The sequence below is a fragment of the Terrapene carolina genome, unplaced genomic scaffold (genome assembly GCF_002925995.2).
Source record: "Terrapene carolina triunguis isolate 2854851 unplaced genomic scaffold, T_m_triunguis-2.0 Scaffold62, whole genome shotgun sequence".
NCBI classification, from domain to species: Eukaryota; Metazoa; Chordata; order Testudines; family Emydidae; genus Terrapene; species Terrapene triunguis.
This window is the reverse complement of record NW_020664413.1, coordinates 49,029,411-49,054,085: the sequence shown is the minus strand read 5'-3', so window position 1 is coordinate 49,054,085 and position 24,675 is coordinate 49,029,411. Positions and strand designations below refer to the sequence as shown.

The 24,675-nt window shown below is 39.6% G+C and overlaps 2 protein-coding genes across 5 annotated transcripts in view; one reads left to right on the top strand and one right to left on the bottom strand.

Moving 5' to 3' along the window:
• The first annotated feature begins 1,230 nt into the window (after positions 1–1,230).
• OSGEPL1 (O-sialoglycoprotein endopeptidase like 1) lies at positions 1,231–17,886 on the top strand. Of its 4 annotated transcripts, XM_029910576.1 has the most exons (9): positions 1,804–2,088; positions 5,983–6,055; positions 8,114–8,364; positions 8,925–9,312; positions 10,808–11,012; positions 11,100–11,248; positions 14,438–14,568; positions 14,764–14,835; positions 17,730–17,886. In XM_029910576.1, the coding sequence occupies exons 2-9, from the start codon at positions 6,041–6,043 to the stop codon at positions 17,830–17,832; spliced, it is 1,314 nt and encodes a 437-aa protein (XP_029766436.1). In that variant the 5' UTR covers positions 1,804–2,088; positions 5,983–6,040; the 3' UTR covers positions 17,833–17,886. The 4 variants fall into 4 exon arrangements, with proteins under 4 accessions (XP_029766435.1, XP_029766434.1, XP_029766436.1 ...); XM_029910575.1 differs by lacking the exon at positions 1,804–2,088 and adding an exon at positions 1,231–1,354 and having other exon boundaries at positions 10,808–11,248; XM_029910574.1 differs by having other exon boundaries at positions 1,799–2,088; positions 10,808–11,248.
• A 475-nt stretch (positions 17,887–18,361) lies between these two features.
• ANKAR (ankyrin and armadillo repeat containing) overlaps positions 18,362–24,675 on the bottom strand; it is a 53,488-nt gene continuing 47,174 nt past the window's right edge. Inside the window, exons 22-23 of the mRNA XM_024198075.2 lie at positions 19,406–19,452; positions 18,362–18,949 (exon numbers count right to left, since the gene is read on the bottom strand). Of these exons, the coding sequence (XP_024053843.1) occupies positions 18,705–18,949; positions 19,406–19,452 (292 nt within the window). The 3' untranslated portion in view covers positions 18,362–18,704. The remainder of the gene's footprint in view (positions 18,950–19,405; positions 19,453–24,675) is intronic.

The following is a 24,675-nucleotide window of genomic DNA, read 5'->3' as shown; positions in this document are numbered from 1 at the left end:
ATATAAGCACATGAAGAAAATAAAACAACTAGTGTTGAGTCTACTTCCAAATTATTAAACACACTTTAATGGGGCAGAGTTGTCAAGGATTAAAAAGCTTACTTGGGAGCCTTTTTAATTCTTCAAGTGCTATCTCAACTCTCAGTAAGTCTTTCCATATCTATGCAAAAAACCAAACAAACATGAAAGTAAGGGACAAGTATAATACTGATTACGTGGATGGAAGTCCTCTGGAAGCTTTGGGCGTATCAATATACAATAGGGAGAGCTAGTAGCAATACCTATAGTTAAAGTTACCCTGGGCTCTGTTATAAGATTCTTATTGCAGGTATTGGTCTTTCTTTATAAAACCTTGCATTTCAGCCTGAATGGTTGAAGCTTGACAACTTCTGCAACAAGTGAGGCAGGGCTCTACAGAAAATAGCCTCATTCACTATTATACATGATTCTTTGTACAATCTCCATCCTGTGCCCTGAATGAGGCAGAGGCCTTGTGGGAAAAAATAGTATGTGGTGATGTACTGAGGACTGTATCATAGTGGATATGCATAAGGGGGAAAAACTAAGATGGCACATGAAACTTTAACTCTGATATTTCCTAACTTCTGAGTGCTTGACTTTGCAACTTTAACTTTCTTTTAATGTATTTTTAAAATACAATAAATCCATAGGTTAGTGCATATAGTCTGTACTTAACTAATGTAAATTCTCACAGCCTTTGTAAACTCAAATTTCTTCATAGTTACCTTCTCTATGCAAAATCCTCCTTCAATCATTTCTGCCATAAAGCCCATGACTAATACCAGGAGAACAGTCACCTAACAAATTTTAAGTTTAAATAAAAAGCTATACTTGAAACCGTAATCTTGATCACACAGTACATGATATTCTATATCTTGTTTAAAGTGCAAGTTCTTGAGGCAAGGATTATATCCTCCTTTGTGTTAAATATAAAATCCAGAAAATAAATCTGAAACCAAGACCCAGCACAGTGAGTAGGTATGAAGGATTGTAGTTTTTTGGAATGAGACATACTAATATTCAAACGAACCTAAAGGACAACCAGCTTTGAATAGTCAGCCAAATATCATTGCTTGCTGCTGCTGTGCAGTTTGGAGCGGTGGACATGATTAACAGCCTCAGCAGAGGCAGGATAAATCTGGACCATCTCAGATGTACCCTTTGGATGGTTGGAGGGCAGTCCATGCTCACTTAGGCTCTGAGGTGGTGTTCTGCTACCAGTGCTGCATGGCCTACTGGCTCAGTCTGAAAGGGGGCTGTGGACGGAGAGCACTACTGCAGAAGGGGCACTGAAAGCTACACTGAATGGCGTCAGCCTCTGGAAGAGCAGAGGGTGAGTGTGCTCGTGTGAGTGCAACTGGACCAAGTCTAACTGAACGGGATCAGACTGTGGTGCAGTGGTGAGCACCACGAAACAGGCCCAGCAGAGCCAGCACTCGCTAGAAGCAGCCTAAGCAATTGCTTAAGGCCTCAAGCAGCTCAAGGGAGCTTATTATTAACTGGGGGGCGGGAGGCACAAATATTCCTCCTTAGGCCCCCCACGGGTATGGCGCGGGGTCCTGTGCTGGCGCTCTCGCCGCCCCTCCGCAGCACCACGGAGCGCAGGGGTGCCAGTGGGGCTGGGGAGGAAGGCTAAGCCCTACCCCCCGGGCTGGCATCTGTGTCTGTTCTGGCCTCTGCAGCGCGGTGGGGTCTCCCAGTGCCCCGCTCTGCCCCCGCCATGGCTAGAGGCGGAGTCACCCCGACGCGCCCGCCCTGACGGCTGTTGGAGCGCGCCGGTTGATCCCCGGGGATTAACAAAGATGGCGCCCGCGGCTACTTGCCTCCTAGTCTTTCCTTCTAGTTGCCTGGCCCAAAGATGGCGCCAGCTAGCGGTTCCCTGCCTCTCCCGCAGCGGATGTTTCTCGTTTCCATTGGCCCAGCTTTGCCATGTGACCGGGCTTTGTTCAATCAGGGCAGCGACAGCGAGTCTGGTTGTTCTTACGGGGAGGCCAGTTTTAACCCTTGCGGGACAGAAGCCGCAGTCGCTGCTGAATCTTGTCGCAGGGGCAGGGCAAGAAGCAAAAAGTAAGGGGGGGGGGGTCTCCGTGTCGGGGGGGGATGAAGACGGATGAAGCCCGGGCCCGGTGAGGCGGAACCTTCATCTAGCCCGAGACTGACGGGGGCGTCTCCGGCGCTGGGGGAGGGTGTGTCAGGCCCGCCCGGGTCTCGGTTGCTGGAGGGGGAGAGGCCGGGGTGTCTGGCCCGCCTGTCAGATTCCTTCAGCGGCCTCCCCCTCTGGCGCTGGGTGACTTTGCTCCATCTCCGCTCCCTGGGGTCAGCCGAACAGCCCCTGCTCTTCTCTGGGGCGGTGTGGAAAGTTCTGCCCCCCTCTCGTTGCATCCGCACTGTCGGAGGTTACGTGACTTGCCCACCCTTTATAGTCAGTTCTCTCTAAGGAGCATCTCATTGAAATTGCTGGTGAAGTAACCATAGCATTGCACCTGTCCCGACTGCCGTGCCACTCTCCTCTCTACTGGAGTATGACTTACAGACAAATTCCTTTATACCTTTATTTTCTGAAGAATGCAGCCACGAAACAGTCTCATGTCTCACGCCAGTTACACCAACCTTCCTCTTCTAGTGCCCCAGTCAAGGTTTGATTTAAATAATTTGCAGACCAGAGGAGATATAACACTTGTAGGCCTTTGGTTTTTTTTCCTTCCAAAATTATAAAATTATGCCATTTAATTCATCCTGGCCCTCGCCAATGGCAAAACAGATTTCCTTTCAAAAATATTTTTGAGCCACATTATCCCTGTCAGGCAATAGCCAGAAAGGGACTGAGATACAAAAGCAATAAAAAGAACAGGCACCTTAGAGACTAACAAATTTATTTGAGCATGGGCTACAGCCCACTTCTTCGGATGCATAGAATGGAACACACAGAAAGAAGATATTTATATTTATACAGACAGAGAACATGAAAAGGTGGAAGTAGCCAGGCCTCTTACAGTTGGTATGGCTACTTCCTTTTCATGTTCTCTGTCTGTATAAATATCTTCTTTCTGTGTGTTCCATTCTATGCATCCAAAGAAGTGGGCTGTAGCCCACGAAAGCTTATGCGCAAATAAATTTGTTAGTCTCTAAGGTGCCACAAGTACTCCTGTTCTTTTTGCGGATACAGACTAACACAGCTGCTACTCTAAAAGCAATAAAGGGGAAGCCCTACAGCTCTGCATTATTAATTCAAAACTGACCCACCTGATTTTATCTGTCCAGTCATTATTTCATTTGGGGAGGTTAAACAGTCAAGAGTGTAGAAAGAACCATGAAACTTGTTTACATGCAGTCTGGTTCTGTTGCCCAACTCTGTGTAATAACCTTCTACATATAAACATGCCATTGCACACAATATGATTGCTACCATAGTAGGTGCACTTAAGCATAGAACTCTAGGAATGTTAAAAGAGCTAATAAACAAAACTCCTCCCAGTGAGTACATCATTAGAAATGTGCTCCCGGCAAAGAAGGATCATTCTCCAGGTATGTCTGTCTACATCTGTGTTAGCAGTAACATTGGCCATCAGTTCCCCAAACCTATTTGTTATCTATGTAGATTAGGGGGAGGCAGGGACACATTTTTTTCAATAGCCCCATACTAAAAAATGTTGTACAGCCACTAACTCCAGTTTAATAGTCTCACTGCCAGAGTAGAAAAGATCTGTTATTGAAGACAGTTAAGATACAATTTAACCCTGAAGCAAAAATTAAATAAACAAGGACTTTCAATCCCAGAATAGCCCTGTTCATTGAAATTAAAGATGGAACAGGATTGAAATACTAGTCCCAACCAGTTACCAACAAAATACATGTAGATTTTCAAAAAACTTCTTATCTAGTACTGGAAAGGTTATGTCTTCAGTATTTAGTGACATAACACAAAACAACTGCTTGATGTTGCAACAAGTATTGTCTCAGCAGTAGCAATTTCCATAATATGAATAAGAAAAAACACAGAAATACACCTTGTAGTAGAGTAGTGGGAGGAGATCAAAAACACTCTTCCTTTTGTTCAGGATTTAGTTCCCCTTCATTCTGGACTTTAATCACAAGATGTAATATGTTGAGAAAATTAATTTTAAGATATCCAGAGATAATTAACAGGATGTGTGCATAATATTAAGCATATCTCCTGATATTTTCCTGTTGTAACTCACACCCTTCCATACCGATTTTCTCCTCCCCTTGTTTTTTTAGTCATATCTTGTTGCATTAAATCTAATTGTAATCTCTTCAGGGCAGGGATATGTCATTTTATTTGTCCGTAAAGTACCAGGGTCAGATATGGTGTTACATAAATTCAACATGATAATAAGTTGCTTAGCATGTTCTCTTCTTTTCTGCTGTTTTTCCTCACGTGATGTCTTAAGGTGGGTTTTCTCTATGTAGTTATCTAACCAAGGCCCTCGTGCAGATAGGGTCTGGAGGAACATAAGAACGGCTGTACTGATTCCTAACATCCTGTTTGCTTTTTTGACTGCCTCTGCACACTGCGTGGACATCTTCAGAGAACTATCCACGATGACTCCAAGATCTTTTTCCTGATTTGTTGTAGCTAAATTAGCCCCCATCATATTGTATGTATAGTTGGGGTTATTTTTTCCAATGTGCATTACTTTACATTTATCCACATTAAATTTCATTTGCCATTTTGTTGCCCCCACTCTTTCATTTAATGCGAAACAGTGTGATCCAGTAGCTAGGGGAGGGGATTGTGACTTGAGAAATCTGGATTTTGTTTCTGGTTGTACCATGACTGGGCAAGTCACTTAATATCTTTCCATCTCAGATTCCCCATCTATAAAATAAGGATAATGAGTGAAGTACTTCAAGATCTGTGGATGAAAATATACTATTGATTATTTTGGTACAGCTATCTTAACTCAATTGCTTCCCTTTTCTTTTTACAGTCATGCTTCATTTTCCCTGCCTGGGTGCTTGACATATTATGTCAAAAATAAAATGAGTATCCTTGAATAGTTAGTGGATGCTCTTGAAAGTAGCACAGATAATAATGTTATCAGGGGTCACTGTCCTGTTTTTTAAAAGGCTCAGGATCTAATCAGATTAGTTTGGATTTAAATTAGTATCCACGAGGTTATTTCTCAGAGCATGTGTAATAAGAGTTGGACTGATTAAAAAAATTGGCTGGAGTGGTGTGTAGGAAAAAATGGTTATTTTAGAAGGAATGTTTTTACATTGTGGTGTGCTGTAACAAACGTGTTTTGATCCCACTCACTGTGAAATCATTGGGTGTTTTCCCGTTGATTTCAGTGATAGCAGGACCACAGGGAATTACATAGGAACCAGTTCTCTGAGGGTGTGGGTGGTGGAGGAGGGACAATTCCCTCTTTCTCATCCTCTCCCCCCATTTATCGACAGAGTAGAGGAAAGCACTTCAGCCACTATTCCAGACCTGTGACTGGAGAAGGAGCCACGGCACCTTTGTACCCTCTGTGGATTCATGGCCCCTGATTCCATGTAATCACAGATGCCGTGGCCACATATCCCCTAATTTATAAAACAAGTATTTATAAATTATAAACAAGTAATAGTATTGTTTATTCTTTTAATGTTTGTGGTGAGACTACTTTAAATAAATAAAACAAATACATTCTCCCACTACATTGTTCGTCTTCTTGTAACTGGCTTGCTAGTATGATATTGCCCAGTTATTTGATTCTTTGTTGTCTGGAGTAATACCTTTCTGAAAGCTTGAATACTTTTTACAGTTGCAGTGATTTATGGTAAGTCTTGTTCCTTCTAATAATGGAGTATTCAGGCATATAAACTGTAAGGTATTACTTATACAATTCAGAATTTAGGAGTGTAACCAAGCACATCTGCCTGTCTATACATAATGTCTATGCATTGCAGAGTTTTATGAGATTTACTGTGTGTTCTGTGTCTCTCTCACAGAAAAGTGTAAAACATGGTACCAAGAATTGGAAACACTGAACAAAATCTGTTTTGAAACATGTTTTGGGTGCAGGTAACCACAGACCTCCTAACCCTTATCAAAATGTTAAATATTAAGAAAACATTTCCTTTTCTTTTTCTTATTTCTTAGAAAACACATTTTAGCTCAGTACTTTGTAATAGTAAAAAAGTAAGGGATACACTATTCAGGTCAATTTCTTGAGCTCTAAAATTGACTGTTTTAGAAGATGAAAGGTACATTGTTGTTTGTTTGACCTGAAACTTGATCTGCTAAATTTCTTGCAATTTTTTTAAGTCCATGTAATTCTGTGTACAGTAGAATAATAAGAAAGCACTCTTGAGAAACCCTCCAATAATAAACCAGTATGCATGCACCAAGGAGAAGCAAAACTGGGAAAGGGAACAGGTATCACTTTCAAGCTTCCAAGGGGTTATTTTATAAAGAGTGAGGAAAAGAAATCATTGCTAAAAATATTTTGGCACTGGCTTTTTTTTTTTTTCAATTAACTTTTCATATATAGAAAGAGAGGGAGAGGGATTTCAGTTCACTTTAAGAAATATCCATTTGGTTAGTCACTGTAATCTACTGTACAAACCATTTGTGTTTTGTAATGTAACTCAGATTAGGTTGTTAAAGCACAGGTATTGTACCTACATATTGTAAATAGTGTTCATCTCATAAATTTGCCAAAATGGGACCATATCTTACTACTGAGAAAATAGACAGGAGAGCATTTTAGAAGCATATTAAACCCAAAAACATTTTTTTTCTTACCTTAGGTGGTTAGGTCCTCCTATTGTTTCTACCTCTTTTTGAGGCCTGAGTTGGAGGACAGTGCTTCTTGTCTATGTAATCCCTCTAATGGGACACATTATCTTTTTTCATAAAATTCCTTTCATTTTCTCTAACTTCTTGTTTCTTTTTCCCTGCCACCACTTTCCTTCCCTACCAGGAATTCCCCCCATGTCCTCCACCCCAAAGTATTTCTAGTGTTAGATGCAGCAGCAGTTCTAAGCTCTATTACTAAAAATACCATGAGCACTGAGCACTTAATGCTACTGGCGCTAATATTGATCCTTGTTGAAATACTACGTCATGATCAGCAACTGTCCTAGTACTGGGAGAAAAATTGAGTCAGAGGACGACTGTGGCCCAGATCCTAAAAGATGTTTAGGAGTTGGATTCCTATTGAAGTCGATGAGTATTAAGCTCTGAAATACCTTGGAGGATCGGGCCTAGGTACCTAAGGCATGCTCCAAAATATACTTTTGATGGAGCACTGCTTAAAGTTAAGGTAGCACGGGGATTTTCATCCTAAAGGGTCATTTTCAGAGGCCCATCAAAACATATCTTTAGGGCTGAAATTTGGCACATTTGTTCTAAGCCCAATAGTGAATATTTTGGGAAAGTCTGCACAAAAACAGCTCAGCTGGTTTGAATTAGGAAGATTGTGTGGAAAAAAAAATACACTTTTGCTATCATAAAACAAGCTTGGTCAGTGTAAAAGAAGTGTTTTGCTACTAGCTCCAAGGATCTAGCCCAGCATGTTGCTATGTATCCCTCTATAGATATGCAAAAGGAGAGAGAGAATATATGTAATGGTTTATAGGGCATGATGAAGTTTTTATTGCCACAAATATACGTTCTTATTGCTCATGAATGGTGGAGCTCACTGAAGGGAGCAGGAGACTGGGTCTGCTTCTCCTTGGGACTTATACCAGTGTAAATCATGAATCAATAGAAGTACTCTGGGGTAAAACCTGGGTGAGAAGAGAATTAGGCCCTATATACGATGACTAATTGTTAGATCTCATTGTAAGAACCTCTGCTTAATATAAGGGAAAAGATATTCCGGTATCAGCTAAGCCTGTTCACTCAGACCTCTAGTGGGTATAATAAACGATGGAATAACAGAATTTTTAGTCTCTTTCCATTTTCCTAAACATGAACCCATTAGATTAAAGTCATTATTGGTGTAATTGCATTAACTTTGAAGTGACAGTTTGCATGAATTTGGCCACTGCTTTTAAAATTATTTGTTACTAATATGACTTGGCCTGACTAAATTACTTTTGTGGAATTTGAATTCTGAGGATGGTATCTGTACAGTTCTTTTCTAGGCATGCCTCTGTGCAGAAGATTTTAGCAATAAGCAGTGTAACCAGACGCCCTTCAAAATCAGTTAAACATTGCCGGTCTGTGTGTTTAAGAAGCATTTTCTTTAACTCTGTCAAATACTATCCCACTAAATTAGTTCTGGGAATTGAAACTAGTTGTGATGATACAGCAGCTGCTGTGGTGGATGATACTGGCAAAATCTTAGGAGAAGCTCTACATTCTCAAAATGAAGTCCATTTAAAGTAAGTAGACATTATCATGGGTGCTTTATTTTCTAAACTGCACTTGTAGTTTAATATGATTACTAATGTGATTGTCATTTATATTTGTCATATTCTATCAAAGGTCAGGTTCTTAAGTCTTAAGAAATATGAATTGGTTCTGATTATCAAATTTGGTAAAATTCTCCACACCCACCAATCCTGAAGAGTATGTTATTTACCTGTCTCCAATTTTGGACAAAGGTAAATTAGAAAATGGACATTCCTTGCTAAATTCCTGATGACAGAGAGAGGTTGCAGATACCAACTCCTATAAATTGTCTTGGCACAGCCTAGGGCTAAATTCAAATGGGGCATAAAGTAAGCAAGAGCAAGTTGAATCCTTGTATAGCCTTCCATTGGAAGTGATGGTAATCTTCACTGCATGGGGCATTTTAAATAGGACTAGACAAAGCATTTGAGAATATACTGTAGAGAACAGTCATGACGTGGCAGGACTACCAAGTCTTTTCCATCTCTCATTTCTATGATTGTCTCTCTCATAAAATATGGACACTTCATAATTCTTTGTTTCTAATTAGAACAGGTGGGATTATTCCTCCAGTGGCACAGCAACTTCACAGGGAAAATATTGAGCGAATAGTAAAAGAAACACTCTGCGTCAGTGGAATCTCTCTCGATGAGCTCTCTGCTGTCGCAACTACTGTAAAGCCAGGACTCGCTTTAAGTCTCGGAGTGGGATTAGAATATAGTTTAAAATTGGTGGACAAGTATAAAAAACCTTTCATCCCCATCCATCACATGGAGGCACATGCACTTACAATTAGGCTGATAAACCAAGTGGAATTTCCTTTCTTAGTTCTTTTAATCTCTGGAGGCCACTGTATCCTGGTAGTAGCACAAGGAGTTTCAGATTTTCTTCTGCTTGGACAGTCAGTGGATATAGCACCAGGAGACATGCTTGACAAGGTAATATTTCAGTAGGGATTCATTTATGCATTTTATACAAGTACTTACATGTGTTGTATTATTTACATCATAGTTTGTCTGTTTCTTATAGTAGCAAAAGTAGAGGTATGTATTCTTTAGGAAACTGGGATTCTGGCATTGCCTTGGGTAAGAATTTGTGTAAGCTTTAGAGCAGCTAATGTTCTTTCCAGCAGTGGAAAAACAGTGGAATCCAGTAACAGGTAAGGTTAATAACTTTTGTAGACCAGTCCTACTCTCTGTCTTTTATTAGCAAATTTTTATATTTGTGCACAGACCCTAGATGGATACCTTAAATAAATCTGAATAAATTAATTTTTAAATATTCCCTGCTTATAAAATGGGCATTGTTAAAGGAAGGATCTGATTTGGCAGGTGTATATTTAAACTCTGTGAATTTTCATTGTAACCACAGAGGTTGGAACAAGTTAGCCAGTATGCTTTCTAGAATATCACCTACAGTCAACATAAAGAAAACAGTACAATACACTATAAACTTTAATTTTTTCCTCCAATTTGAAATACACCTCTACCTCAATATAACGCTGAGCCAAAAAATCTTACCGTGTTATAGGTGAAACCGCATTATATTGAACTTGCTTTGATCCGCCGGAGCGCTGTTTTACCGCCTTATATCCAAATTTGTGTTATATCGGGTCGTGTTATATCGTGGTAGAGGTGTACTAGAGATTTCATGGGCTCAGCGGCTGCTAAAATCTATTCATTTTATTTCTTTAGTTGGCACTAGTTGTTTTCAGCAGGCAGCTAGCCATAACCTGGATGGCCAGCCTACACTGAGGCTGGACATAGAAAGTTCAACAATATATGCAGTACAAGTGAATCTGACTAACAGTGATATTTAAAAGGATGCTATTGTTTAAAATCATGTTTGATTTTTTTTAAATGTCCTTACTTATGTTACTAATTGTGCCTGAGAGAGTTTGAAAAGTTTAGTTTTTGTTTCACAAGTTATATTGTGTTGGTCACTGAATAAATAAACTTAAGCTGGCCAGTTTCTGTTTCTTATTCTCAAGCACTAGCACAGGTTTGCAAGGAAATTTTTAAAACAAAACAAAACAAAACAAACATTTAAAAAAGTCTGAAATCCTTTCTATTAGTGTTAACTTGGCAGTCTGATATACCTGTGAGTGTCCATTTCAAACAGAATAAGAATTAGATTCTTCATGTTTCTTGCAAAGTTTGAGGATCCTCATATTCACCCAGTTTATTATAAAATTGGATTTGATGTTAAAAGCCCTCTAACGTTAGCTGTAGCATCTATCATTGGTACTTTCATCATAGCACCTAGTTCATAATATATAAACTCTGGGCCAAATTCATCTTTAGTGTAACTCCATTGACTGGAGTTGTAATGGAGCAGTGCAGTTACATCAGGGATTAATTTGGCCCTATTTTTCCCCAATTCTTCTTTCCCAGTATATTGTTAGCATAATTAGATTCTTTTCTCTTTTTCTAGGTAGCAAGAAGACTCTCTCTAACAAAGCACCCAGAGTGCTGCAAAATGAGTGGTGGGAAAGCTATAGAGCACTTGGCCCAACAGGGAAACAGGCTGCATTATGAACTCAGAGCTCCTATGCGACATCATCGTAACTGCAATTTTTCCTTTTCCGGACTTTGCTTCAATGCCACTAGAATAATTATGCAAAAAGAAAAGGAAGAAGGTATTTTTCAAAGTAAGATACATACAAATTGTACACCTGACCTGTGGTTATATTTGCAAAAATCCCTTTTGCTCACAATTTCTGCAGGTTTACAGGAGGGACACCTCCTGTCCTGTGTTACAGATATTGCTGCTGCAGTACAGCATGCAGTAGCACTTCATATTGTCCAGCGAACACACCGGGCCATTCTATTCTGCATAAAAAGTGGCATCTTATCACAAACAAATGCAACTTTGGTAAGTACATATAACTTTACTATGCATGTCAAGGGGTACATGCTGTCATACATTTGAATACATGTAACAGCACCAGGAGAAAGTGCAGCAAGGCATCAGCACCGTCCTTGACATTTCCACTGATAACGCTGCTCCAGCATTAAAATAAATGCATGTGATACGTTTAGTTGAACATATAAAATAAATAAATCCTGCTGCAACAGAGTGTACAGTTGTAGTCCTGCTTTGAGCAGGGGGTTGGACTAGATGACTTCCTGAGGTCCCTTCCAACCCTGATATTCTATGAATTGTACTTCTATGAATAAAAGTGCATTGTTAAAGGTAAAGTAATTTTAAAGTTTTTCTTACATGTCTGTATTTTTCTTGTATATATTTAGATGTATTAGGAACATCTAGCCACAACTTTAACATCTTTTACTCCAAACAATCTCAAAGCATTGTATAAAGTTAACTAACTGATATGAAAACTACATGTAGGGATAGCATCATCCTCCACTGAAATGCAGCCATCTCTGGGTGAAACACATCATTTGTTTCAACTGTACAGAGCAATACTAGAAAGCAGTTTAGGAGAGGAAGTGAGAATAATATATCAAGCTGAAATTTCAAGGGGAATTTATAGGTAAACAGAATATGATTAACCAAGTTTAAATTTGCCCAGGACACTAGGATTAACACCTCATCTTGTAAAAAGTACCGTGAGATTTTTAATTACTAAAAGTGGTCATGACCATAGTTCTCTGTCTCATCCAAAAGAGAGTACCTCCAGCAGAACAGTACCCTTTCTCTCCTCCCGCAGTTCTATGCTGGGACATTTAATAAGCATTGATTTAGAGGGGAGAGTGGCACCTATTGAATTGCCAGCACTACTTCCTTTAGTACCTTGCTTTTCCTTGTAGCTTTCCTCTCCCAGTCTTGACATGATTCAACTCTACTAAATTTGTGAAATCTGACAGCCCAGTGTGGTATGGCTGCAGAGTTTTGCAGGGGTACTGTTTCAGAATTCTTCATTTATAGTTACTCTCTCACATTTTGTCTTAATAAATTGAGGGGGAAAATAATCTTTCTTAATCATCACACTGTTAATGCTACTAGGCCATGCACTTCTGTTCTTGTAATTTTTCAATGATGATTAAAGCTTTATGAAATACAGTGAAAATTTTTTAAAGATTTTTGTGAACATGGGAAAAGATGTCTGTTAATTAACTTAATTTTATAACTTGTAACTGGGTTCAATTTTTTTCGTATTATTCAGTTATACTAACCTCTCTTCAATAAGATAACTAGAGCTTGTTAGAAAATAGGACACTCTTTCATGAAAGTTCTCCTCTGCTTCCCCGCCCCCCCTTGGCCTTTTTCTTGAAATATTTAAAAAACTTGAATTTTTTGGACTAACTCTAAAGGTAAAAAGTGTAGTTGCTATAAAACCTTGGAGATTACTTACCTTTTTACCTTTCTATGTATTATAGCAACTTAATTATAAGTGAAAAATGTATAAATTAAGCATAATAAATGTTTATATACCAAATTCAATAAAACGTCCCATAATATTCTCCACTGTACAAGGACATACATGTCCCAGAAAGCAGAATTTTCAAGGACTTCTACTATTGGATGCATAAAAAGATGACAACTTTTAATTGACTCTGGATCTGTGATCCTAGAATTATGTGACTTTTTTTTTTTTTTTTTTTTTTAAAGGATGGGCTCTTTACCTGCTACATAGGACCAGAAAGTCATCTTTAACAGCTAGCATTTTTACAAGACACTTAAAATATAGATATTAAAAAAAATTAAATAATTTCATAGACTCATTTTAATTAGATTCCCAGCACACAGGAGCACTGATCCTGATTGAGAGCTCTGTGCACTATTTAATACAAATAATCATTGCATGTGGATAATCGAATCCATTCCTAAATCATCCCTAATACATGGTTATTAAGTCTAGTCTTGAATATATAGTGATGATTACATGGCTTGCTTTTTAGCATTTTCTCTAATAGCTTAAATGTGCCATGCTGCAATTTACACCCATTACTTTTGTTCTGTTCTACTTGAATAACATGATTAAGGCCAGCTGGGACCATTATGATCATCTAGTCTGACCTCCTGCATAACAGAGGCCCTAGAATTTCACCCAGTAATGCCTGATATTTGATAGCTGCCCTACGTACACATCCTTTACATGCTGTATTTATAGATAGTAATATCTGTTCAGTAATCTTTTAGGCCTGGTCTACACTGCCGCTTGTAAGTTACCCCCGAGCGACGTAGCTTACATCGACCTAATGCAGTATCTACACTGCACTATGTTGGCAGGATATGCTTCCCCACCAGCTTAGCTTCTGCCTCTTGGGGAGGTGGAGCACTGAAGGCAACGCGAGAGCACTCTGCCATCAACTTATCACATCTTCACCAGACCCAATAAATTGACGCCACTGCATCAATCGCAAGCCCTTACTAAGACTACAGACACCCAATTCTCTTATCCTTTTCTATTCTATTAGGTCTTGATTTCCCTATTTATTCTCTTTGAAATTAGGGGTATGGAACAGCTTCCCCCAGGACATTTCACCTTGGAAAAGAGACGACTAAGGGGGGAATATGATAGAGATCTATACAATCTTGATTGGTGTGGAGAAAGTGAATAAGGAAATGTTATTTACTTCTTCACATAGCACAAGAACTAGGGACCACCCACTGAAATTAATAGGCAGCAAGTTTAAAATGAACAAAAGGAAGTACTACTTCACACAACACACAGTCAACCTGTGGAACTCTTTGCCAGAGGATGTTGTAAAGGCTACAACCATAACAGGGTTCAAAAAAAAATTTAGATAAGTTCATGGAGGATAGGTCCATCAATGGTTATTAGCCAGAATGGGCAGGGATGCAACACCATGTTCTGAGTGTCCCTAGCCCCTTGACTGCAAGAAGCTGGGAGTAGATGACAAGGGATGGTGATTACCCATTCTGTTAATTCTCTCTGCAGCATCTGACATTGGCCACTGTCCGAAGATAGGATAGTGGGCTAGATGGATCATTGGTCTGACCCAGTATGGCCTTTCTCATGAATTTTCTTCAATATCTTCATCAAGCTTTTTGTTGAACTAGTGTACTATCAGCTGTTCCTTATTTGTTTACCTTTTGAATGACTTTTGCCTGTCTTTTTAAAATTGTTGTCAGGTTATATCAGGAGGAGTTGCAAGTAATCAGTATATCCGAAGAGCTCTGCAAATTGTAACAGATGCAACTAACTTCAATTTGCTGTGTCCTCCTCCCAGACTCTGTACTGACAATGGTGTTATGATTGCCTGGTGAGCAAAGACTGTGTTTCTGTGTTGTTGTTTTTTAAATGTTCTATAAAGCAGTGGTACAACATGTGAAAAACCAGTTGACGTAATTGTGTAAGAATTTCTGCTTATTGTAGTTAAGCCATGTGTCATCCAGACGAAAAGACACATTTGTACGTTAAGTATGAACTGCATTTTACATTTATGTTCTCTATTTAGGAATGGCATTGAAAGGATGCGTGCAGGCTTAGGTGTGTTACATAGCACAGATGGCATACGCTATGAACCAAAGTAAGTGGCACAGCTCCTACCAATCCATTTTCTCGTACGGTCACATTGAACTTTAACTTCCTTCAGTCATTTTAATTTAAGCCTCCTTCAGTTACACAATCAGATTTTATTATGTGAAACTTCTTGTGATGCAGTTGTGCTTTTTAAATATCAGTTACTTTTCACTACAATTATATAAGATACAAATAATACTTAACACTTATTTACCCCTTTTTGGGCATAGATCTTAAAGCACATTATAAAGTTGGATAAATATCATTATTCCTATTGTAATATGGGGAAATTCAGACACGAAGAGGTTAAGCAACTTGCTCATGGTCATTCAATTAATTGGTGGCAGAGCCAGGAACAGAACTAGAACTCAGGCATTCTGTCTCTGAGCTCACTGTCCTATGCACTGAACCCTGCTGCCTGTTCATGATCAGCCATCCAGTGCTAAATTCAGACTGGGTTTACATTCCTGAGATGGAATATCTGTTGGTGGAGGCTGCAGTGGCACACAGCAGTCCCAACCTATTTTGCTCTAAGGAGCTGGAGACACGCCAGCACTTTTCCAAAATTGGACAGAAGGCATGTGAAGGATATGTTGACCTCTCAGCTGCCTCTTCCAGTGGGGATGCTGACAAGCCTGAGCCATTAAAAAAAACAAACAAAAAAAGGCTACTCCCCAGCATCCTGATGGGAACCCTGAGGGATGGCAGCAGTAGACACCCTCTCAGCAATGCCACACTGTGCATCAGTCTGGCCCCAGGTCTTTAGACAAAGTTAAAACACTGCTTCTTAACCAGAATACCTTTAATAAAATAACATTTGATGTAGAAAAGTCTGATAATATAAAATACCTCTACTGCACTTTACAGACATTCGTATCCATGGCGTGGCCTGTTTTATGAGGTTATGTAGGTTTTGGAAGGAATGGAAGTGGGGTTGAATTGAAGCAAAGTGTTTGGGAAACTTTGGAGGTTCCCTATTTTTAAAATGCTAATTGTGATCTGTATTATTATAAAATAGGTTTTCATCTTTTCCCCTTTCCTCAATAAAAACAGACATTTTGGGAACTTCTCAGGAAACACAGATTTGCAGTTTTCCCATAGAACAAAAATGTTGGAATGTCATGCTCCAGAGAGTACTTATGTAAGGCTTCATTCATTAAAAAATAAGGATACCTTATTTTGCGGCAATCCCACAGAATAGATAAATTGCACAGGAAAATACTCTTGTGAACTTCTGCTATATCTTGCATTCACAAGTGTTAGCAATGGGATGCAAACTGCGAAATCTCAACTAGCATCAAAGTGAAAAAGAAAAGCAACTTTCTGGGGGGAAAACAACCACCACCATAGCCAGAGTTCATCTCTTCTGCTATGTTCCAGGTTCCAGTTCAGACTGTAGGGTAATCTCTTCAACTAGGAGGTAGGGATAGAAACAGCAAACTCTTGGAAGCGGCTGTAAGTAACTTGAGCCCTTCTAGTTTGCCTCAGTAGCTGTTTTCTCTCTCCAGAAAGTCAGGGCAGACAAGCTTCTGGTTCAATAATGCTAATAAATTTGATATGATTTGACCTGGCCTGTTTTTTTCCCTTTCTTAACACTATGAATTTGTATTTTCCAGCTGCTGTTCTCCTTTATATTGGATATTCAGTCTCTTTACTAGACCCTCACCCATACTTATAGCCATTTGTTCACAAGTTGTTGTGTTTCTGATTTCTTTTGACCTTGATTATTCTCTGGCTAGCTGTCAAATACCTTTGGCCAGTTGCTCATTTCCCTTCCAACTGCATATTCAGCCTATTTTAAACGAGATTAACCATATCTCGAAAATTTATTTGTCTGGCAGGAGCTATTATTATGCCACTTGCTTTTTTCTTAAATCTCATTCAGTCAAAAATTTTAAATTGAAACTAGTTGAAACCCTTCTTGTTTAAGATGTTTGCAGTGTTTTATATTCAAAATTCCTCACCTCAGTTAGAGGAGATACACTGGGGAGGGAAGCTGAGAAAATATTTCTTCTTTAGAAGGAATTTGCTTTTCTCCCCCATTCGAAGCACACTGGGGCCACTTCAGCAGTCAGGGATACTCAGGGTATAAGGAAAGAGTTGGTAGAGGAACTTTTATGCCAGCTCTACACAACTGTGGGATCCCTCTACCCTGGGGTAGTCCTCCCGTGACTGGACAGGCCAGCTTTATTATTTTCAGCACATATGTGGGTTAATTCTGAGCCCATTGATGTCTATGGAAGTTCTGCCATTGTCTTCAGTGGAACCAGGATTTCACCCCTGGTGTCACACTTACCCCTGACATAAGCAGGGACAATTCTCATTGACTTCAGTAACAGTGCTGTCCCTTTAATTTCTTGGGCTGAGGTTTGGTTCATTTTGCTAACAAAAAGACTGACTTTTGAAAGGACTCACATTTCACGTTTCAAATATGAGGTGAGAGATAAAAGCTTAAATGCATAGAGATTACATTTCTGGCCTGGAGATAACATGTTTCTTGTTCTGGGCAGATCATTTGTGTTGAGACACTTAGTAGACAGTATTGAGCTATTCATGTGGAAGGAAAGAACCTGCAATACTTTACTCACTGTCACTGGTGAAGGGGAATGCTATAAAAACCTTATGGGTTAGGTGGAACTCGTGTACATCATCATGCTATGAACAAGGAAACTCTTTCATAAAAGGGAAGTTGGACAAAATAAAATATAGAAGGTGCTGTATAGATTTACAAATCTTCATTGCCTGTATAAAGCTCACAAGAGTCAAGCACCAAATACTCTCTCATAATGCTGAATACTTTAAATAGGTAGCTTCATACTTGTGTAGATGTGCAACTTTATTACCATAATTATTAAAAATTGTTTGTTAAAAATAAATAATACAGTGCTTATTATATTATAGAGCTTCTCTTGGAATTGATATCTCAGAACAAGTTGGAGAAGTTGCCATCAAGGTACCAAGTCTAGAAGTCTCCCTAAATGAACTTGCAACTATCAACTTATAACACATCCAGTTTGGGAATTATTATTCATGGCTATTATTAAAATGTTTATGTTTTCTAGTCTTCTCTTACTAAGTCATATCTGACCAATGTAAGCACCCTTATGGGCAGCTGTGCTATTTAGTAGTTAAAACAGGGAGCTGGAAGTAAGGAGAGTTATTCTATTCTCATATGCCATTGACTCCTTGCATGACCTTAGACTTATGTCCCTTATTTTTCCCATGTGTAAAATAGGAATAATTTAATAGTGCAATCATTACCTTTGGAAAGCACTCAGTTAAAGATCTCTAGATAAATGAAAAGTATCAGCCTTAATTATTAACAACTATATACTCAAATATCCTTTTGTAACACAGAACAACGTTTTATAGAGGCAAATTTTCATAGCACTTCAGGATTTTGGCTACATGAGTCCATTGATCTTAAAACTCGGCACAACATTTTAAAAATTTACCCATAAGAGTGGATATAGATTAGTTTGAGAGTGCCTATCTGAAGATAGCTGCTACACATACTTGCATCTTCTATTTCACAGCTCTTGTATCTAGTAACAGAAGGTATTGTCTGATTAGAAATAGAAACTTAAATTCACCAAAATATAAAACAACCTGCACACAATAGCCTTCATTGATGCCCGTGAGTGATGAATTTGAAATTATTTTCAATGCATTTATTCTTTACTACTGCAGTAAATTTAATTATTCACAGACAGACCGCCTCCTTCCATCCCACACACAATTCTTTTGTGAAAAGAGTTCAGGTTTCCAAAATTAGGCATCTGTGTATTAGCAACTGGCATCAAGAAATTCTGTTCCCAAACCTACAGGATATTGCATGGATACAAATACTTATCTGCTACATTGTTGGCACTGGACTCAAGCTTTCTTTCCTGGTGAATTAAGCCGGAGCTTGCTGACATTAAAAATTCTTGGTCTTGACACTTTTGTGATGTCGGAAGTTGCATGTGCAAATGATTGAAGCCCAGTGGTCCGGCTACGGGGTTTGTCTGTAGTTCTGAGTTTTCCCATTAAGTGAGCAGATATAGGCATTAAAAGAAGAGAGTCCTTTGGATGAAATTTAGCTTTGAATTGTCTTCTACTACTACTACTTCGTGATCTCTCTGCAAAATAAAAATAGTGTAATTTATTTTACATTTACATCATCAGCAGACTTTTGAGTATATGTCCTTGAACACTCTGACCTAGCAGATTTGTGGCTTTTTAAAAAAGAGAAGACCATAAAGTTGAGGCCAACCATGACAAATAGTAAGTATTTTACATTTGTAACAGAAACTTTTATATGCTCCTTACATTTACCTATGCTAACTAATTCGCTAAATTAAAAAAATTGAGAATTCTAACTAAAGTCACCTGCCCACAGTTTCAAAAGTTAGGAAATGGCATATAGTACATGTAGCCTCATTATGGAGGTAATTTCTAAAATAAGTTAAATATATGACTAAGAAAAAAGTTAACTGTCTTTTTAGGAGTGTTTCTGCAGATCCCCATTCTTGGGATGTGTTGATAGCTAATTAATTCATCTGTGAACTTCAAAGTAAGTTAAATACATTATATACCTTTAGTATAGGTTGGAACTGCAGGTGGTCCTCCATTTATCACCAAACTGTAAATAAAATATTAACAAGTTAGGAATTCATGGTGTTAAAGCACTCCGGTTTTTCCTTGGCCTAATAACATGAAGGCTCTGGGTATTTTTTTTTTAAATATATTTTCAGCATTTCTTATGAACTCACAGAACTCAAATGAGTTTGATTTTTAACTAATCTCCATTGATAAATTTATTTGATTTTTGGCCTATAAACAAACATATGTTTCTCTTTAAGCACATGAGTAGTCCCCTTGAAGTTAATACCTTTATATCTAGGCATATAAGCATTTTTAAGATCCCAGTGTCAGAAAAAGTTACAAATACTACTTAATTACTAATTTAATACCTCAGTTTGTCTATAAAATCAATATAATAATGATCTTGCAGAGATGTTGAGACTTAACTATTGTTTGCAAAGTAGTTTGAGATTCTCTAACTAAAGCTGCTTATCAACTGTTGTAAGAATTAAAAAAAAAAAAAAATTTAAACCCAAAGGATAATTAAGAGGGTGCTCGTTAGACTCCTACGTGGGGACATGCTGATATCTATACGGATTCTCGATGCTTCTGGCCCATGTCACTTATTATAAGGTACAGGAAGACTCGTCAACGCCTGGTATAAGCCTGTTAATTGGTGGTGTGATTTCCTCCCTCAGAGGTGAAATCTTGGAGTTCTGGAACATCAGTCTTCCCTCAGATAGCCTGTTGACCTAAAAGGAGCAAAGGCCCTTGGCCTTACACTTGATTTTTCTGGTTTGCGATTTTTACTTACCCCATCTGACAGCAACTTCCTTGGAGATCTTCAGGCAAATCAGGTATAAAATACACCTTGGATTCTGACAGCATGGTCTAATCAGGTCAGAGTTAGGTAATATTTAGGCTAACATCAGTTTGTAAAGGTCCTGCTTAACCAAGCAGTTCTTTTAAAAAAAAGATATTAGGTGTGGTGTACCACATGCACTGTGAGTCCATGATAGTCTAAAATACATATATATTTAGAGGATGTTAACGTTCCTCTGCTGAAAAGGTCTTATGCTGGCATCAACATACAGAAAGTGGGCCTTATAGATAACCGATTGCAAAGACCTTAGCAAACACAGAAGCCACTCAGCATGTCCCCCTCGGCCTGCACCGCTTCCCGCCGCCCCCATTGGCCCGGGACGGCGAACCGCGGCGAGTGGGGGCCACGATCGGCCGAACCTGCCGCGTCAGCAGGTAAATAAACTGGCCTGGCCCGCTAGGGTGCTTACCCTGGTGAGCCGCGTGCCGAACGTTGCCGACCCCTGGTCTAGAATTTGGTTAATAAATCCTTGTTACAGGCGCTTCATGTGTGAATTAGAGAGCATAATGGTCAGTCCTCTATTGCAACAGTATTAAAATTCTCAAGGAGAGGTGAGATGATCAGCATAAATTCACAAAGGATACTACATTCAAAGAATTACAATTACAGGCAAGAATCCTGTGTGTATACATTATTTTCTTTAGGGTCCAATCCTGCAGTTTATCTACATACAAAGCTCATTGACTTCAGTGGGAGTTCTGTGTACAAAGCAACTGAAGGACTGGGCTCTCTGAGATTAAAGGGGAAATCCTGCTCCAAGTGAACAGTTGAAGTAAGTAGAAGAATCAGGGGAGAGAAACCTGTTTCATTGGCAGAGTACAGAACCTTTCCACAATTGCCCCAGTGGCTATGGTACCTCACTCTGCATCGGGGGGTTGCCTGGCAGTCCAGAGTTGTTGCCGATCCACAGGGCACACCACTGCCACCAAAACATTCTCCACATTGAGGTTGAGGAAACCCCTGCAGAGCTGTTCTCTACAAGGAAGAGGGGCCGCAGACTTCCATTGCTGGCTTTCTACATCAACGTCCCAAAACTTCTGCATTGGACTATACTGGTATCAGTATATTCAAGGCAATACCCAGCTCCTGCCTGGACCAGAGAATCTGGTCTGGACGCGATAAGTCGAACCAGGAAATGCTCGCCGTCGACTGCGGTACTCCACCTCAGTGAGAGGGGTACCGCGGAGTCGACGGGGCAGCCTGCCTGCCGCGGTGTGGACCGCGTCTGAACCGCGGTAAATTCGAACTAAGGTATGTCGACTTCAGCTACGTTATTCACGTAGCTGAAGTTGCGTACCTTAGATCGAATTGGGGTGTTAGTGTAGACCAGGCCTAAAAGGCTTAACAATTACTCTCTGTAATGTTACAAAACTATATGTAGAAGACTTGCACATTTATCCTATCTTGGTTTAGATTTTGCAGGAGTAAGCAGGAAAAAAATACTTGAGGCTTGCAGACTTTTTAAGGTGGCAATTCAAAGCATTTGGAACAATGCGCCAATAGCCCTCTCTAGTCCTTTAAACATGTCAGTGGTACTTGGGACTCCTTAAAATCTTTTTAAAAATTGTACTGTGCACAAAATACTGGATGTGCTTTATAAAAATATGAACAAATAACACTGCTAAGAGATGCTCAAAGATGAAAAGTGACAGGGGAGTTACAGTGAAACTACCTCAGCATACACAAATCCTAGACTGACAAGAAAAGGAAATGTCCACATGTGATCCCACTTAACACAGAACGTAAGTGAAAAAGGACTTCATACATATTGGGTCAATTCCATATGGTCTCATCACTAAGTTAAGTATCATTCATGTCTTGCTTTGAGAGAGATTCCAGAGAAGCAATAGATAGCCACTCTCCCTCTTTGAAGCTGCTTAGTGGGAGCATAGGAGACTTTCTGACCTGTGCTATTCTTTGACCATTCATTCCCTCTTTTGCTCACCACCCTCCATCAATGTTTGAGCTTTTGCTTCACTTTACTGATTGTTGAAGATTGACTCCAATGGTTGAGAAAACCTTTTGTCACTGCACCTTATTTTAATAAGGGTGGATCAATTAAATTTAAATGTGGCTGCAAATGCTGTTTTACCTGTGTGGCTGGATGGAGGCAGCTGACGTACCTGAGGAAATGTGGATGCTCTTACTTAATGATAAAGAATTTCCCTGTAGTAAATAGAACAGGAGTACTTGTGGCACCTTAGAGACTAACAAATTTAAAATTTGTTAGTCTCTAAGGTGCCACAAGTACTCCTGTTCTTTTTGCGGATACAGACTAACACGGCTGCTACTCTGAAACCTGTAGTAAATAGTCTATATGGGGTTTTGAGCAATGTTGAAGAGAAGACCAATTTTTCTGGATTAAAACAAAATCATCCCAGAAAAACAGCTTCAAAAGAAAAAAGTTGGAGTTTTTTGCAGTAGCCAAACAGGCAAAAGGTGCAAAGTTGACAACTTGAGCTCTTTTTGAGAATATCATGTTTGAAATATGTCAGGTGTTTATTGCTTTGGTACTTCTACAATTCAGATTTCAAGGCCAGAAAGGACCATTAGATCATCTGTCTCACCTGTGATATTGCAAGACAAATACATTCTGCCTAAGTAAAAGATTTAAAACTGCAGGTAGCTGCATTTCAGTATTCGGTGCAGTGACCCCTGCCTGATTTATAAGGTTAATTGAGCACATTCCAATTGAGATAAAATATTCTACAGAATGCAGGCTTTCATGTGTTCTTGATGAGAAGATATTTAGGATTGACCTCTCCAGTTCACATGGAGCCTGGACTTGTAAGGACATCAAGGGTTCTTTTATGTCTGCTCTCCAGCTCATTTGCATCACTTGTAAACATAGTTGAAGGCTGAGGAGCTTGAAACTCATGCTTTTAAACAGGTTGTATTATTATGGTCTCAGAGAGAGTCTGGACAAATTTTGAAAAGAAGTTGAGCAAAAGTGCCCATGCAAAAATACCCATTGTATGCAATCACAGATTTCTGCTTACACATATCTTTGCATGCTTGCAACCTCAACTTGTATATGCACTATATGTATTGCATGTATATCATGGTGCACACAAAAGCATGCATATTTGTTTTAAGATCTGTGCCTGTGTAATCTGGATACATTTCTGGAATTTGTATAGTTCAAGATCTTTGAAATTTCAGGGTTTTTTTGAGAATAAGATAAATTATTGTAAATACTACTACTGCTCAAAGATGTACCTTGGAAGTTGTACGGCTCATTATTAACCCCCATTTCATCACTGTACCTCTAAACGAAACTTTCAGGCTCTGTTTTACCCTCCTGGCTAAAATAATTCTTTCCTATACCTCTGTAGATGAAAACCAGGTCTGGCCAATTCCACTTGCAACTGGTGTGCAGAAATCACATGTGAACTGGAATAATATATTGGGAACCTTAAACACACATTAATATACTGACCTTGTGGCTACTTTAGATGCAGGGATATATTGGAAGACAATTCAATAACTATTCAAGGATATTAAAACTAATAGGTGAGTTATGGAGAAGAAATTTTGTGGAGTACTTCTGGACATGCTCATGTTTTTCATGATATCTGTCATTTATCTTGAAGCAAGAGAGTCTTGTACATATGGCAAAATGTAACAATCGTCTTAAGTCTTTCTTGGCTTATTGACGTTTTTCCTTGTTGTTGCATAAGATGTCACCTTACTCAACTGCATGGGTTATCTGCATCACCATAGCCTATGCAAGAATGAGGTAGTAGCTGCCAGGCAGAGTCCAAAAGTGGGCAAAGCCTTGGCTCTGCACACCCCAATCTGTTAGCCAGCCAGCACAGCAGAGCTAGCACAGACCAGGGAATATACTGTGCAAACAAAAGGGCTGATGCAAATTAATTCTCCCCTGGAGTAAAAGGGGAGCCTACTCTCCAAGTAATAGTCTGCACCTGGATCCACAAACAGACTTATTATTGCATTGGTCAGCACTGCAAAACCTAACTAGTAAAAATCTTGACTCCATAAACTAGGGTTACCATATTTCAGCATGGAAAAAAGAGGACGGGAGGAGCCCCGCCCCCGTTCTGCCCTAGCCCCGCCCCTTCCACTCCCCGCCCCCCTCAGAACCCCAACCCTCCCCCTGCTCCTTGTCCCCTGACTGCCCCCTCCTGGGACCCCTGCCCCTAACTGCCCCCCAGGACTCCACCCCCTACCTAAGCCTCCCTGCTCCTTGTTCCCTGACTGCCCCCTCCTGAGACCCTCCCCCCATCCTAATTTGCCCCCTAGGACCCTACCCCCTACCTGTCCCCTGACTGCCCCAACCCTTATCCACACCCCCAGACAGACCCCCGGGACTCCCACGCCCCATCCAACTACTCCCCACCCCCTGACAGCCCCCCCCAGAACTCCCGACCCATCTAA